This window comes from Cottoperca gobio, chromosome 13, assembly GCF_900634415.1.
Source record: "Cottoperca gobio chromosome 13, fCotGob3.1, whole genome shotgun sequence".
In the NCBI taxonomy this organism is placed as follows: Eukaryota; Metazoa; Chordata; class Actinopteri; order Perciformes; family Bovichtidae; genus Cottoperca; species Cottoperca gobio.
In genome coordinates, this window is record NC_041367.1 from 20947964 (window position 1) to 20965714 (window position 17751).

General features: G+C 40.7%; 2 protein-coding genes across 14 annotated transcripts in view; both read left to right on the forward strand.

Moving 5' to 3' along the window:
* Positions 1 to 5299, forward strand: part of slc8a2b (solute carrier family 8 member 2b) — a 155686-nt gene extending 150387 nt beyond the window's left edge. For all 5 annotated transcript variants that reach the window (XM_029445860.1, XM_029445863.1, XM_029445862.1 and 2 more), the window contains one exon: positions 1 to 5299. This exon is cut by the window's left edge and continues 103 nt beyond it. In XM_029445860.1, coding sequence (XP_029301720.1) covers positions 1 to 274 — 274 coding nt within the window. In that variant the 3' untranslated portion in view covers positions 275 to 5299.
* A 1437-nt stretch (positions 5300 to 6736) lies between these two features.
* srsf7a (serine and arginine rich splicing factor 7a) lies at positions 6737 to 16516 on the forward strand. Of its 9 annotated transcripts, none has more exons than XR_003833261.1 (11): positions 6738 to 6995; positions 7510 to 7733; positions 8322 to 8555; positions 8752 to 8931; positions 9083 to 9169; positions 10015 to 10056; positions 10349 to 10393; positions 12524 to 12676; positions 12906 to 13222; positions 13644 to 14175; positions 15612 to 16516. XR_003833261.1 is itself a non-coding variant. In XM_029446256.1 (9 exons), coding segments are annotated over exons 2-9 (795 nt in total). In that variant the 5' UTR covers positions 6739 to 6995; positions 7510 to 7731; the 3' UTR covers positions 15664 to 16516. The 9 variants fall into 9 exon arrangements, 1 of the variants encoding a protein (XP_029302116.1); XR_003833263.1 differs by having other exon boundaries at positions 13197 to 13222; XR_003833262.1 differs by having other exon boundaries at positions 6737 to 6995; positions 13197 to 14175.
* Positions 16517 to 17751: the final 1235 nt, after the last annotated feature.

A 17751-nucleotide genomic window follows, 5' to 3' on the forward strand; every position in this document is an offset into this window, starting at 1 on the left:
CGTGGCGTGGTCGGTGGCCGCCATCTACTGGAGAATCAAGGGGAAGGAGTTCAAGGTGGACCCCGGCTCGCTGGCCTTCTCCGTCACACTCTTTACCATCTTCGCTTTCATCTGCATGGGTGTGCTTCTGTTCAGACGCCGGCCCTCCATTGGCGGAGAGCTCGGCGGCCCAAGGGGCGCCCGTCTGGTGACCAGCCTGCTGTTCCTGGGCCTGTGGTTCCTCTACATCCTCTTCTCCAGCCTGGAGGCCTACTGCCACATCAACGGCTTTTAAAAAGGAGATGGAGAACGTTCTGAAAGAATATTTCACAGCAACACACACATATACTTTAACACTCAGAGCATACCGTACACAGTTCCACATGAAACAAGTGTAAGATTCATCCGCTAACTGCAGCCTGGAAGTGTCCTGGTCTTTAATGCAGGGATACTAAAACACTTCAGATACATGTTCACACACACACACACACACTATATGTACGCATGTGTAAACAGATCATAGCAAACACAAGCACTCACAGTTACAGGCATGATGAAGGGCGAGAGGAAGTGTTAGTGAGGGGTGAGAAATGTGAGCACAAAAGGTTACTGCAGCAACGTTAGCAGAGAGAAGACGGAGAGAGAAAGAGAGTTATTGTGAAGTTGAGATTTTAGAGGTGAAGAAAGGTCAGGTCAGCCTCTGGAGAGCGGTCTCATTATGTTAGTTTTAAAGCCAGGTGGGTTTCGGTTGGGTTGGAGGAGTTCAGAGCGCTGATAGAGAAGAGGAACAGAAACCTGTGCACACCGGACTTTGATTATCTGAGTTGCATTGAAGAAACAACACATTTGTTTCCTCCAACAAAACCTGTCCCTCCCGCCTGTCCTCCGTATCACCATCTTTACTGGTACAGCTTCACGTTTCTTCACTGAGGAGGTGGAGCACTGTGTGAAAAAAGGAGTGGAATGTTTACAATAACAATATCATTAGGTTTGTTTACTACTGGAGGTTCTTATAAAGTGGTGATGCTTGTCTAATACACTGTGTAGATGAAGGCGGTTGTAAATAGTCAAAACCAGTGTACTGTACATATAGAGTGTTGTGTTTTCAGTAGGCAGACAATGCCTACCACTGACCAAGTTAGACGTGGTTGAGATACTACTATTAGCTACTAATCTGTATAGAAAGTCAAATTACAGCGAAAAGAAAAGGAAAGACCACAGTCAAGTCTCTGATTCAACACTTTTCAAATCCATGCACAGACTGGAACACCACAGATCCCAAACATTACAACTATTAGAGACTAAAGTCTTAGCTGCCCAAACTAATCAAAGTTTATGAATAGCCATACCTCCCCTGCATCCTGCGTTCCAGTCAGATGTGTTTCTCAGAGGTTTGTATATCAAACTGACGGATTATTTACATGTGGAGCCAGACACGGAACATCTTCACACAATAAGTCACAAAAATAGAGTGAATCCACCTGTCAATTAAATCCCTGCATTTGTGTGTCAACTGGTTTGTGATGTTAGAGGGGACATATTATGCTCATTTCCAGGTTCATACTTGTATTTTGTGATTCTAATAGAACATGTTTACATGCTTTCATTTCCCAAAAACACTGTCAGTCTGAATATACCTGTATTCTCCCTCTGCTCCGTTTTAGCGCCTGTCTCTTTAAGCCCCCCTCCCAAAAAAGCCCAGTCTACTCTAATTGGCTTGTAAGAAAATGATGGTGCACTTTTCAAAGGTAGTTCTCAAACTGTGGGTGGAGATACTTATATGGGGGGGTGTATTCCAATTAGCCTGCATGTGACATAGCGAGCCAAATCTGAATGGCTTTTTGAATCTGGGGCAGCCCACAAAAACTGACTGGGTTGTCTTATTTCACAGTTTGTGGGTAAAGCACTCCAGACACCCAGATGTATGTGCACAAGCACTGACCAAATGAGTTTTTCATAATATGTCTCCTTTAAATCTTACTGTATAAAGCTGTATGTGTAGGCAGGCAGGAGAGAGGAGAGGCGTTTGGTCTGAGAGGAACAAAAAGGACATTTTAATCCTCAGAGGGACCAAACATGTGCTCACACACACACACACACTCACACACAAAACACAGTTTGGAGTAAAATTAAAATCCATCCAGATGGACTGAGATCTGAGTGCAGACACTGAACTCCAGTCAGTCATCACTGCGGGTAGTGACAGCCTAATCCATTACTGTGGCATGATCCTTTACATTTAGATATACATGTCAGACAGACATGCATGGGTTGTCGAACATGACTTAACAGTGTTAGTTTACTTTAAAGAGTAATCTTTAATCTTTGCATCTGTGCCTCTAAAGCCAGTAAATTACAATTAAGTTGTTTAAAACTGAAAAAACTGATTCAAATCATCAACATTCAGTCTACGACTCAAGATCGTAATCTACACTTTAATTAGGAAGCAGAATGCCGGATTACACCACACTGATGCTTTAAAATGGCCCCCATACAATGCCTTAAGGAACACTCTCAAGTGAAAATCTAGTATTCAAGCTTTCAGCTGTACAAAGCTGCACTTTATCTGATGTAACTAAAACATACTGTATTTTTACTTTTAACAATTAGTGTACAATACATGAATGGAGGAAAACTATGAACTGTCTGAAGTGGTTCAGCTGACGACTGCTGCACTGGATCCAGGTGAAACCACCACATCAGGTTTCTTGTCTTGTGCGAAGGGATTGTTGTAATGTGTCCCTGCATCTGTGCTTGGAGCACAATACCAGTACCAGACATGCTAAGAATAACTTTCTAATTCAATGGAAAGTCTGCACACTGTTTAAAATAACTAACTAACAAACTAAGGTCTAACATCTAACGCGCTCCAGACTTTGTTTACAGTCTGTCAGTCAGCAGCAGACGATCGCTTTTTCAAACCACGCTGTCTAATCCGAAAGAGGAAATCTGTACAGGACAGCAGTGTCCTTGTGAGTTTGAATCAAAGACCGTTTCTGTAGTCATAATATCATAGCATGGGCCGTTTTCAGTGGGAAAAGCATTAGAAAACACTGCCCTTCAAGGCATGTATGTGTTGCTCAGTATTGCATGTTTACAAGCTACTGAATCTACTGGCTGCTAAACAGACGGTAAAATCAACTAGAGAAGTTCAGAACAGTGAAAACTGCTGTGGCATCTCCGCACCGACATGTCAGGGTTATTACTTTCAACATTGAGATATAAACTGAGATGTCGGTGCATGGATCAGAAATGTCATAGCAAATGTAGTGAGCAGTGTGCAACATCATGGTAAGATAATAACGTAGTTAACTATCATCTTAGACTAGAAGCATCAAGAGTCCTGCATCGACACGAGGACGAGTTGATTCATCATGTGGACACATCGCAGTCAACGTTATAATTACTGTAATATTCACTGCTTAATGTCAGTCACGTTAAATACATTGCACTTTGTGCTGCAGGTGCATTACAAACGTTTCACCCACAAATGATAAGTGCTTTGTTGATCTGTAATTACACACGATAATATCAAAAAGATTGGATTCGTTAACCCTTAACTAACTATACTTTCTAAACTTTCTAAAACAGATTTTGTATCTTTTCCTTGCAGATATAGCCGAGGTAGATTCTTTTGTACTACTAAACAATGTTTAGAATAGTATCAATATATATACGATTGGTAGTGTAGATTATGTCGTTACTGAATTTAGTGGATTAGAGTTTGATATATTTTCCACAGCGAGGAGGATTCCCTTTGAACTGCTCAAACAGTGTAGTGTATCATAACCAAACATAATCCCACCTAATTTATTCAAGTACATTTGTGTCTATGTTACTTATGTATAAGATTATTTATTTAGATATTTATTTATTTACAAGAAGATTATTTATCTATGGATAAACTGTGCCGCAGTTCCTTGAGGCGGACAGTTTGGAGTTTAGTTCAAGGAGTGTGGTTTCAATGTGCAATACAGAAAACAGTTAAAACATCTTATTTTGTCAGCAGCTTTGACGAGAGCTCAGCTCTTTCACACATCCTTTTCTGCTCTGGTGTTTGTTGTAACTCTCCGCCAACATACATTTCTTCATTCAGTTCTCTCAGAGTAGGAGTTTTGAGTGTGAGTAGCATGTTTACATGAAGAAACAGTTTGGAACATTGCCTGTATAATTGTCAGTCTCGGGGCGTCATGAGCTAAAGAAGAACTTTTTGTTGATATTAACGGTGGCTGTGGGGCAGCTCAGTGGTGTGTGAGGTTGAAACAGTAGCCTAGCTGTAGTCTACTCACTAAACATACACACACACACACACACACAGGTCTGCTGAACTTTCGTGTAAAGAATGATCAGCACCAGTGGGTACAGAAGGCTTCAGATTACGTACCCAGCGTTGTCCCAGCAGGTGTGGCTCAGCACCAAATACAGAACTGTCTTCAACGTCCGGACAATGTTCCATGTTTCCATGAACTTCTGTACTAACTGTCTGGCTTCGGCCTTTGCTGTTCTGTAGCTAGATGTGATGCCTCCCCCATCCAGCCTCTCCTCCTCACCCACCCCTCCCCAATGTGCGTCTGTGTTTGCTTCCCCTCCATGTTCCTCTGCAGATGCATGTTGAATCCCTGTGTTCGTGTGATAGCAGCATGGTCTACTGTGATGGACGCCGATAGGCATATTTTACCCATGGGGTAATTCCCCACAGTTTCGAATCCCAAACACCAGAGGCTCATTGTGAAATAAAAGTGGCACACACAGACACAACTCCATACAGATTTACTGAAGAGAAACACACACACAGACGGCATTTATGGATTCAGTGTCTACTCCTTACTTGTTTTGTTACCTTTTAAAAGCTGTGAAAAGAGAGTTCTGTTGTGTCAAAGCTACGTCTGCAACCAGCAACATCCCAGGTCTTCTTTTTGTTTGTTGGTGTACGATATTTCTGTGTCTGTTAGTGTTCCCCCTCTTCTTGTTCTCCCATTCGCTCCCTCGCAGGTCTTGCTCTTCAATGTGTCTCTCTGTGAAGTTTTTTCCTGTGATGAAAATGTATCTCTCTGCCTGAACATTAGTAGGGAAATAATGACTGAGTTACTACAATATCATGTGATAGACATAAGCATTTATTCAATACTGTAATAAATTATTAACTGAAGATGATGTTTAAGTTTTCTTATGAAATGCAGAAAAAAGATTCTTTGACAACAAATGACAACTTGTTTTTGAGAACATGGCATGAGGTGTAATGTGTTACCGAAAGAAAATGAAGGTCTTTAATTAAGTGAAATTGACCTTATTTGAATATAGTTTATTTATTTTCAAGGTGTAACGTGTCTGAGTCATTATTTTTGCACTAAATGAGTCAAACCCAACATGGACAGAGTATGAGACAACTCGTTGTACCAGCAGCTGCACTCTTTTAGACATTTCACAGGTTAATCATGATTAAAGTTATTTTTTAAATCACTGTTAGCTGATTGCATATAAATAAACAATAAACAACAATTTAAAAAGATTAGGTAAATAGAGCATTGGACTTGGTATGAGTAGAACTTTCAGGAGAAAAAGAAAATGATCAGGACATTCTACTTTTGGCTGGGATGTTTTTACTTTGATCATGCAATTTAAAAAACAATCAGAGTCTTGGGATATAAAGCCCTCTGACCCCCTGACCCCATTCAGTAATCCATCTATCAAACACATTACCACATACACACATCATGATTAGGACCCACGAGGAGAGCATTGCTCATGTGTACATTATCCTGTGTAGGCCTGCAGGTGCTGGGGGGAAGGCTAAATGCAGTAGCCTATGATGACTTAATTTACATTTACTCAGGTTCAGAAGATTATTCTTATTCTGTGATACTACTTAGTAGTAGTAGTCAATTATTTAATAGATAGAACATTAATTGGCAACAAGTACATAATGAACTGCGATGGGCTCACACAAGCCAAGACGCCAAATCGGGCCAAGGGTGTAAATTAAGGGCGTCAATGGCCCCTTCCCCACTTCCTACCCTCATACTTCCAGTGACCTTTCTCAGACCACACTCATCTTCAAATTTGGCCTTCATTTTGATCTCGATTGGGCCCACCCACATTAATTACTTTGGGCCTCAGGAAGTCTACATGGGCTGTACACAAGCACACACACATATAATTATATATATATATACTGAAATTACTTTTACAAATAGAATAGAATATAACTCCTTTATAGTCATTGCACAAAATACAACACAATGAAATAACAATCCAAACAGTAAAAAAGAGAAGAAGAATAAAAATATATATTATAAATTAAAAATAACATGTATTTGCTGTGACCTATAAAAACAGGAACACTTCTGGATATTGCACACTTTCTGAGTTGTAGTGGCTCTACATACAAATAATAAAAAATATATGTGAACCTTGAGTGAAAGTTTTTCCAAAAAAACTTCTAGTACCTAGAACCATTATGCTAAATTATAATAACAAACTATAAAAAGGAAACGAGGGATAGCCCCCACATTCTTCAGTAGGACAAATACAGGTATTTATAGTGACAGTCTGTAAACAGTGGTCACGGATTACTTCTGCATTGAATGGTGCAAAGATTAATATTGTTTGATAACATTATTCTCATCAAAGAATGAGGTGTTAGTGCTTCCAGTGGTGGAATGCAACTCAATATATTTACTCAAATGGTGTACTTAAATACAATGTTTCGGGTTACGGGTATTTGTACTTTATTAGTAAATATCTACCGGAAGTGCGCATTATGTGTCACAGTTCGTAGATGCGGATGTGACGCGGGAACGACGTTGGGTTGTATTTCGTTTGTGGTGGTTAACCCCATCAACTGTGCAGACAGACATGTGGAAGTCTCGTTAATATAACGTAAGAGTGGCTTTTTAGCTGGCTCGTCCTACATAAACAGTCCTTAATTGGTTAAATACCACCTCACGACCGTTTGAGGCGGTTGAATTTCTACCTGCGTGGAGCTGAATCAGCAATAATCGGAACAGCGGGAGAAGGTAACGTTAGCTAACGCGTGCATTCGCCATTGTTTATGAACAAGGCCTTCATCTAATTCTGGGTATAACCACTTAAATACCCACACCAAACATATATTGTGTATTTAATTTGAATAGGTATCTATAAAAAGGTATATCTTCATTTAATTGTTATTGAAGTAAGTGAGCTTGTCATGGCTCTCTGTCCCTCTTGACAGCAGGTCAGCTAACGTTATATGCTTCGCGAATATCTTTTGATTCAAGTGGACAACAGTGTGTCCTCAGCTAGAATCAGATAACTTCAACATAAATACTCATAATAGTGCAATTTAATAGACTTCTGATTTGTAATGAAAGTGACCGGTTGATAAATATCCCAACGGCTCTGTATTTACCAGTTAATGTAAACGGTTATTCAAATATTATAAACAGTCGTCCCTGTGAATGAAGTTGACGCACTGATGTGCCTTGAACACAGCGTGAACACAGCGTGAACACAGCGTGAACAGGACGTGAATGATCTTTGTTTACACAGAGTTCCGTGTTTGGCGCGCTAACAGGCGACCAGTGTGGCGCTATTGCACCTGCTGAGCTACCAGACGAGATGTGTTTTAAAGTCCCTCCTCCACAGGTGCAGTGGTGGAACAAGTATTCAGATCCTTAACTTAAGTAACAGTACTAAAGTTACCACCACAGTGTGAAAATACTCCACCACAACTAGCCTTAAAGTCCTGCATTCACAACCTTAAGTACAAGTATGTAAGTATTGTCCGCACATTGTAGTGAAAGGGTGAAAAGTAAAAGTATTGATTGTACAGTAAAATGTTCCCTGTCAGTGTTTATTACATGTGATGTTTCTGGATTCATATTACTTTCGCATTAATGTGTATGTTGCATGTTACTGCTGTAGATGTTTAAGGTTGTGCTAATTTGAACTCCTTTATAACCTGTTGGTAGTTTAATCTACACAAAATGTCATATTCTATAAGATCATCACATGTTTGTAGTGTCTCTGTCCTGTGAGAACCACGTGTCTCTAAAAGTCGAACTTTTCATGAGCTCTGGAAACAGCCTGTTTTTAGTTTCATGTCTGCATTTTCCAGCTGATCCAAGGGGCTTTTTGAATAGTTTATTTAGCTTAAGAATAATAATTTTCTCCACACACAAAGGAACACCTCGTCCCTTCAGTTCAGTGTATAAGCATTTTTAATCTGAAAAGTAACTAAAGTTGTCAGAGTAATGTAATAATTATTAAGGTAGATGGTAATTGTTGTCAAAAAAGAAATTTGATCAATGGTCTAAATGTTTCAGCTCTAATTTTGGAAAAATTCTCCCTTTTCCCAAAAGGCGAGAAGAGATGTCGCACTATTCATCCTCCCGTAGTTCGTCTCGGGCCACCGACTGTAAAGTGTATGTGGGTGACTTAGGCAATGGTGCTGCCAAGGGAGAGCTGGAGCGAGCATTCAGTTATTATGGCCCACTGAGAACCGTCTGGGTGGCCAGGAATCCACCTGGGTTTGCCTTTGTGGAATTTGAGGATCCCAGAGATGCAGAAGATGCTGTGAAAGGCATGGATGCAAAGTAAGTACTAACATTTTCCTGTAATATTTCAGTGTCATCTGCCTTGCAACAGAGAAAGAAAAACGCAAATATTAGGGGACTCAAGAAGACGAAAGTGTAATTGAATCAAGGGTTTTAATCCTTACATCCAGCATGAAGACCATTGTGGGATAATAAAACATATTTGGCCTCTCTTACTGACCTTTCTTCTCCTCAGGATTCTTTGTGGGTCCCGTGTTCGTGTGGAGCTGTCAACAGGCCTCTCCAGGAAGGGGCGTGGGCGCCCCAGCCGCCGCCAGTTCGACCCCAATGATCGGTGTTACCAGTGTGGGGACAGGGGCCACTATGCCTATGACTGCTACCGCTTTAGCAAGAGAGGAGGAGGCCGTCGCAGCAGGTGAAGGAATACAGTCCCATTATGTGGTTGTGCCTGATACACTTGACACTTAGCATGAAGCTCATCATTTACTGCTCTGATGATAACAGCATTTGCCATCTTGTACCTTCAACGACAAAAGTGAATGAACTTGTTTGTGTTTCCGTTCCAGGTCTCGCTCTCATTCTCGCTCTCGCTCCAGGTCCAGGTCCCGTGGACGACATTATCGTTCGCGCTCCCGCAGCCGTAGCCACAGTCGGTACGTCCACACCAAAACAGACACACAGTGGCTTTTGGTGCTTGGTGTATCAAACCCGAAGCATTTGAGGCTGAATGTACTGGTTTGACCTCAACATATCACACCGATTGGATCAGATGTATTTGTTTATTTTTAAGGGGACAAGTACTGAGAAACATTCACAGTTGCAGAAGCAAATTGATCATTAAGTTTGCAAAAAAATAATCAGCTTTTCCCTGGTTATAAACAGTTATTGTCCCCACTAACATCACAAGATTTCATAAACATACACACAGTTGTTTTAAGGGCTTTGCTGAATGTAATTTTCTTTTGCATCCAGGGCTTCTATTGAGGTTTTTGAATGAAGCTTCAAATATCTGTTGTCATATTTATCAACCTTTAGAAAGAGTGGCAATATACATACAAATATATACACAAACATGCATACATAAAAGTTGCTGCTAACTTTGGGGATAACCCCCCTCACTTTTTTAAATGAATTTGGACTTTTAGACTTTTTTGCTCTGGAGTTATTGGAAATGTCTGGATCACACAAGTTGGAAACAACCCTACGCAGTCACCACTGGAATCTAATTCTACAAATAGTATAATGATAATAATAGTTTAGCCTCATTTTTATCTGCAACTGTGCACACATATTGGCCTTAAACAGGATGAATACACGTGCAAAGCTGCGCAGCATTCAAATGTTGATTTAGAATTAGACTGTTATGAATGAGGCTTCGAACTATTCGGTTCTGCCCTAGTTCTTTTTAGCTCTACTAATAAATTATAAATGTAACAGTTTCACTTTGTAATGGATGAGCCTTTGGTTTATCCTTTTTGTGACTCTTGTACTTTCTCAGGAGTCGTCGCCGATCTCCATCGTATTCCAGACGCAGGAGCCGGTAAGAATGCAGCTTGTTAAACTATAAGTAACTGTTACGTAAGTACATTTATTTTTGTGCTCTTTATATTTTTAGCGATGTGTGCGACAGATGTAGCCCTCGCCTTATCAGTGTTGTGTTAATGCAGTTCAGCAGAGTTTGACCGAGGTCAGGACAAATGAGTAGCACAGCCCTTAGGAATCAATTAAGTGTGTGTAATTTTTCAGCCTCACTCTGCTAGTGAGTGCCTCAAGGGTTGCCATCGTTCCCACCATAGCTGTATTTAAATCCACTCTTCGTTCTGTAACATTAGGTCTGGCTCCCCAGCACGTTCCAAGTCCAGGACTCCAGTGAGAAGGTAGGTACTGTAGGCTGCAGGTTTTCATACCGTAATTACACAGCTTGTATCTGAAACGCACTGTTGTCATCGCAAATCTTCCGTTCTGGTGACGTGATTGTTGGGTGAGTTGGATGTTTACAAACAGAATGATTGCTGCTGGTGTGTTGGCTTGTTTAGTCGATCCTCATTGTGTCAGCACCACTGAAGCTATACGGTGTATATATAGACACACACACCTTGCTGTCATCCCCATTGTAAGCAAGATGTTAGCAGAGAGTTAATGTTCTGTCATGCAATCCACACTGTTTGCCTCTCAGTCGTCTGTCTGTAGCAGCTCCTCGGGATCTCCACCAGACTGACGGCAGAAATTTACTGAACCAAAATAAATTTAAAAAGTGAGGGGAAAGCTCAAAGTCAGACTTAGTGCCTTGATTAATCAATGTAGGAATGGTTATTAAGTCCAAAACACATATACAGCAGGATATTTGTGTGATTTAAACAGCAGTCATGCAGATATGGCTTCACTAAATGCATCAAAAATAGACTTGACGTGTAAAAAAAACGTGGCGGGTCCAATGTGGATTGATGTATTTAACATCTTACCGTGTGGACGGCCCACCCAATCCATAACTCATTAGAAAGCTTATTTAGATTTAGAGATCACAACAGCAGGTACAATCAGCTCCTCAAACTAGCAAGCAAAATCATAACTTTGAGCCAACTCACCTATGAAGCCTCATCATAATCCTGTAATCAGTAATAATCCAAATAAAACACTCCTGTGTCATTGCCAAAGGTCCAAACGATCGATTCCAGTAAAATATATTGATCGTCACATCGATAAAAGACCATAAACAGCTGTTGCAATCTTTGAAATCAGCTGATCGATGTGTGTGATTTTTCCATTTATACTCGGTAAAAACTTTATTCCGGTGACTGCCCTGCCCTTCACAAAACAGCTGAGGAGAAACTGTGCAAAGCAAGCAGTAGACCTGGGGTGTCAAACTCAATCACAGAGAGGGCCAACATTAAGGCATCGTTTCGGGGGTGAAGCTTGGAAACTGCAGCGCCCACAGAGTCACACTTTGCCTTGAGTGTGTCGTTACACTGAAGGTCAATCAGCTCCATTTGGATGTTCACATGTGCTGTTTCCACGTCAACTGCAAACAGATTGCTGAGCAGTTCATGCGCAGTCGGGAACACAGCGGTGGAGATGTTTGTCAGTGTTTGGAAACACGTAGTGACTAAAGTCTCCTTCTGCATCCGAGTCTCCCACAGGCAGCTCGGCTTGGAAAGCTCTCACTGCATCACACATGTCCGTGATCACACGGCCCTGAAGCTGCAGGTTTAACAGTGAGATGCTTCGGCCAGATTTCCTCACGCAACTCGAAACTTTTAGTACTCAGACGTGATTTACTTAAAACTCAATATTATTAAATATATGGCTCTCAAGGAAATACATTTAAAAATATTTGGCTTTTATGGCTCTCCCAGCCAAAAAGGTTCCCGACCCCTGCTCTACAGCCTTCAATAGCCAATGAGTGTCAACTTGATAAGGAAGTGCCCGCCCTCTTCTTTTGTTTACAGACCGAGCCAATAGCAACCGAGTCTCCCGACGACTGGTGTATCATGTAGCCAATACAATGCGGAGAATCTTGATGGGCTGCTTCAATGTTTTTTTGTTTTTTTACAAATGTTATTTATTTTTTCGAAATTGTATTTATTATATTAAAGTTCAGAAGTAAAAACCTCAAAGATATTATATAAAATGTCACTTCCTTAGTGTCATTACTACTAACAGGGAATATGGGTATATTATAGTTATTTCCAGCTCTTACCTACCAGCTATACCCATCTTCAGGCATCTTTTTCACCATTTGTTTTTATTTTCTTCAAATTCAGTATATTCAGACCACTATTACTCAGTGCCAGAAGCACTTGGAGTGATTCTTCAATATTTTGCAAGAACAAGAAAAAAGGTATTTTCGGGTAAATTCCCCCACACTGTAAGAGGTTAATAAAAGTGAAACAATGCCCTTCTCTGCTCAGGTTTACAAAGATTTGCGTATTTATCTCTGCAGAAGCATAATTCCAGCATTATCATTCAATAGTAGAGCATGTAAATGCTGTATCTCTTCTCTACTCTAGTCGTTCCAGATCTCGCTCTCGGTCCACCTCTGCACCCAGAGGTCGCTCTGCGCCCAGAGGTCGCTCTGCGCCCAGAGGTCGCTCTGCGCCCAGAGGACGCTCCGTCTCCCGTTCCCGCTCACGATCTAAGTCCGCCAATCACAAAAGAAACAGGTAAACACTCAGTCTAGATGTCTCTCATTCATTGAAACCGGGTGTAGGCTGTTTAATCATTTTGAAGTGCTTAGTCATGCCAGTTGTCAGTGTTTTACCAAGACATTTTAGGCGTATGTAGAAAGAAGCTCCAGTAAAGTCTAGATTAACCATTATAGATTTTAGATATCACAGTTCAGACCTCAACTGTCTTGCGTTCCAAGAGAGTCAGTTATGTTCTTCACATTAGCCAGAACTAGGTGCTCCATCCTAGGCAGGGAATCACTGTTAATTAGACCCCCCTTCCACCCGGGAGCTTCATGCTGCAACCAAACAACCGCCACTGGACGGTGAGATGGACGACCACATCCTCGACACAGAGAGAGATCTGCATCTTCTGCCATGTCTTCGCCCTCTGCTGTTGGCCTGCAGTGGAGTGGAGTGGGGAGGGGTAGAGGACAGTGACCTGGGCCCTCTGTCTGGTGTAGGGAAGTATAAGTAGATGAAAGTTTAGACCTATCTCTTGTGCTCTCTTTTCCAGCTCTTGATGGCTCTGAACTATTTAAGGTCAGTGTAGCACCTAATCAGTCTCACTTGATCTTGAAAAGAGAACACATGAAAGACGGTCTAAGCCTGTAAACTGTTCAGACTATAAGCAGCTAAAACCAGTGAGATGTCCTCTGTACTCTTGCTTTCCTTTAAACTCGCCAACCCTAGATGTAGCTTGATTCTACAGAAATTAATTTGCATACTGACATAGCAAGAGAGTAAATTGTATTTATTGGATTGACAAGTGTTAAGTAAAAATGGTCAGAGTATTTTCAATGTTTTTGTTTTTGCTTAAAATTCCCTATCCTGAATTTGGCTAGATCAAGAGAACTCTCCTGAAAAATATTAGCTGTTATCAGACAAGACCACACCATTGGTGTGACTTAAGTTGAGCTTCTTTGCAGCACAGTTTTGTTTATTTTTCATATTTTCTTTAAAGCGTGTGGTGGGAGCTGAGCACTGCACTGACACCACAGCTGATCCCAGGCCCAGGGTCTGCCAGCTGGCGGTGTGTACGTCCTGCGGGAGGGTGACTAAGCGCTGACCTGAGATCAGCCTTCGCCTGCATCTGGTGTTAGACAGCGAGAAAGAGTTCGACCTACCGACCGATCCCTCCCCACAGTGAATGGGTGACCGTCTGTTCAACCGACGCACACGCTCAGACGAGATCTGCCCGTGCACAAATACAGTTGTTCTACTAGAGTCACCCAGCCAGCCAGCCAGCCTTCAGATGTACCAGAGGGCTGACCCACACAGATCATTTAAATCCATTACCTTCCTACCAGACCCCCTACCTACCAGAGTTCTTCGGCCTCTGTCTTAGCTTCTGAAAGTGAGAGAAAGAGAGCTGACGAGAGATCAGTCTTCAAGAACCTCCCAGCGCAGTGTCTCTCCAAGTTGTAGTCATCCGTCCTACAGTCCTTTCATCCTTCGCTTCTCTGTACTTGTTGTTTCTGCCACTGTCTCCAAAGGTAACCAAAAATCAAACCCCCTGACAAGCTCATGTTCATGGTGAAAGAAAATGCACAGGCTTGATGTAATCTGGAAAACTGGTGACATAGCTATACAGTGCTATAGTTGAGCCTTTTTAACAAGCATGCTCAGAGTACAAATGTGTTTTGCATGCAAGAGTGCCTGGATGATTGAGTGAGTGCAAGAGAAGAAGGCAAGATTAATTTTAATAGGCTGATATTTCTGATGGGGCTTTGTCATATGTGTTTCTTCTTGTGCCCAGGGCTCGAACTTAACTTTTTCACCACCGTCCCAAACCGTAATGAAATACAATTTAAACCGTCCTGAAGTGAATGCTGGCCGTCCCTATTATAGAATGACTATGATTATTCAAAAAATATTTCATAATTTAAAATGATGCGTGGCATAAATAAAACATGGTGTAAATAATTTAATTATAAATAAGCCCACATTTTTTACATATTCATTGATTTGTTCATCTGACCTGCATTCAATTCATGAATCAACCGTTTTTGTACAGTAATGTCAGTAACCGTTTTTTCCATTTGTAAACACTGCGCACGTAAGACGTAAAAACCTGCTCCTGGAAGCCATTGTAACTGCCTGACCGCTGTGGTTCATCTTTTTCCTATGTGTGTGCATGTCAGTGTGTGATGGAGTGCTTGCACACTTTTGAATTGTGTTCGACGCATTTTTATAGTGACAACTTCATCAGAGATTAATGTCATGGTTTAGTCGTCGTTTTTTTAGTCTAGGTCTAACTTTCCGTCCTGTGACTCCCAAAATGTATTTTTTACCATCCCTGACCATCTTTTTCCATCTTTGGGGCTGCGGTGCGTTTTTTGAGTTCGAGCCCTGCTTGTGCTATACATGTTGCAACATCATTACCATTTTAGGCTGCTTTACCAATATAGTATTTATTTTAAATAAATAAATATAGTTTAAAGTATACTATAAACTATATAAGACTATATAATAAAACAATTTTTTGTGGCTTTCAAATATGCAGTTACTTCTCTGCTCATGGTATAGAACAGTCATTGAAGGATTAAGTCCTAAATTTCTCCTCGGAGCAGAAACTGTTAACAATCTGATGTAGTCACAGGAGAGGAGTCTGCAATGACCTCATTCAGTTATTTAAATGGGTGTTTTTTTTCTGTGGGGTTCAATTGTGTATTTAGCTTTTGACCCTGGACAGTTATTTATTTCCCTAGACAAATATAACACTTGAAGACTAACAAATTATCTGTGGTTCTTGAGATGAACCTTGGTCTTAGATGACAAAGAGGTATTTAGGCCGTTAACAAGTAATCAGTTTCTATAACTTTCTCAAAGGTTTACTTTGGTTCAAATGTTGAGTAATGTGGGATTTGGTGTCTGATCATTCTTCCATCCTCCCCTGTGGCAAGCTAACTACTCTCTACTTTTGTTTCAGTCGTTCCCGTTCAACAAGTCCTCATCGAAGCCCTACGCCAGCAGCTGACTGAGTGAAGAAGACTTATTAGTTCCTTAACAGACAGACCCTCAACCCCTGCACCCTGTCTGCTTTTACAGCCCTACAGCAGCCGTTTTTTGTACTTGTACTGTCCGTCTAGTCCCAGTCTTTTTTAAGTTAAATTTTTCTCCCAATGACTGTAGTCTGCGTGCACCTTTAGATTGTTTAAGGTTTAGTCAGTATAGCAAAAAATAAATCAGTTTTCCATTTGAAAGAGATTGTTTTAAATGTCGCTGCTGCTGCATAGGTCATGCTTCTTCTCCGAAGTTGCGTAGCAGAAGCTACACCTGTGTTAAGGTAATACTGAGTGTTGCCATTGACTTTTAGCAGTGATCTGAGCAGCTTGTACAGTAAACTTTCAGTGGAAGATGGCCCAGTTGATGCAGTTCTTGAGGGTAAAGACATTGCATTGAATAACTGCTTTTATTCCCTTAAGGTTTTTGCAACTTCAAACTTTTTTCCCCATTTTAGAATCGGAAAAGATTTCCTCTTTTTTTTTCCGTATGCCTTCCGATTCTTGCGTTCAATTGCTGTTCAGCGTTTTCACTTATGATGGCATAAGGATGTGGTTGCTGGCCCGCATGCCTTTTAAATATGACGTCACATTTCTACTGCTTGTTGTTACTGTGATGCACTGCCTATTTTTTAGTAACTTGATCAGCTTCACTGTGAGCTGAACATATACAAGTGTTGATCTCTGAGTTGTCCCAGTCACTTTTAATTTTAAAATATATACAGTGCTGAAGTTTGATTTCTGTAAGGGCTGCTTTAACAGTTGTGTTCTGTTCCTGGCTTATATGGTAAGACAGTGGCCGTTTTGTTTTAGAATAAACCTCTTCAACATACTTCAGTTGTCTTATTTTATTTCACCCAAGTAGATTTATTTTACAGAATAACATTTTGTTTTGTATATCTTAAGATAATACAAAAAATAAATCTGATAATTGAAAGCTGTTGAAATATCAGCAGTTTTTCATTACAGGTATTTTATTTGTGACTTATCACTAGATTCACATACCAGTGTTTTTACTGTACTTCTGTACCTTCTAAAGAGGTTTTAATAAGCTACAGTCGTAGAAACATTACCGCTTCAGATATTTTTATTTGGTGATGGTGCAATGCAAAACAGCTCTACAACTGGGATTGTTAACAAAAGTACGAACAGGTGAGTACACAGAATGTGGTGTTGTTGCTTACATGTACATGCACAGAAATAGATCTGCAGTTAAAACAAGGACAACAACGCTGTACAAGAGTAAAACATTTACTGTGTGCATATATATATATATATATATATTTATAAATGTGTATATATATATATTTATAAATGTGTGTATATATATATATATATATATATATATTTATATATATATATATATATCATCTCTCTATATTTATACATGTATGTATATATATATATCTCTATCTCTTTATCCTGTATGTCTGTCTCTATCTATCTATCTCTCTTTCTACCTGTGTCTTCTCTTCTCTCATGTCTGTATATAAATCTCTTTCTCACTGTCTCTCTCTCTCTCTCTCTCACTGTGTCTATCTATCTCTTCTTTTTCTAATGTTCTCTCTCTCTCTATCCCTGTGTATTCTCTCTCTCATCCCTGTGTGTCATCTCTCTCTCATCATCTCTCTGTCTGTCTCTCTTTCTCTCTGTCTCTCTGTTCTCTCTCATCGCTCTCTACTGATGTCTTTCTCTTGTCTGTCTCTCTTCTCGCTGACCTCTGTCTCTCTCTGTGCTCTCTCTATCTCTCTCTCATCTCTCTCTCCCTGTCTCTTCTCTCTGTCTCTCTCTTCTCTCTCTCTCTCTCTCTCTCTCTCTCTGTCTCTCTCTCTCTCTCTCTCTCTCTCTCTGTGTCTCTCTCTCTCTCTCTCTCTCCTGTCTCTCTCTCTCTCTCTCTCTGTCCTCTCTCTCTCTCTCTCTCTCTCTCTCTGTCTCTCTGTCTCTCTCTCTGTCTCTCTCTCTCTCTCGTCTCTCTCTCTCTGTCTCTCTCTCCTCTCTCTCTCTCTGTCTCTCTCTCTCTCTCTCTCTCTCTCTCTGTCTCTCTCTGTCTCTCTCTCTCTCTCTCTC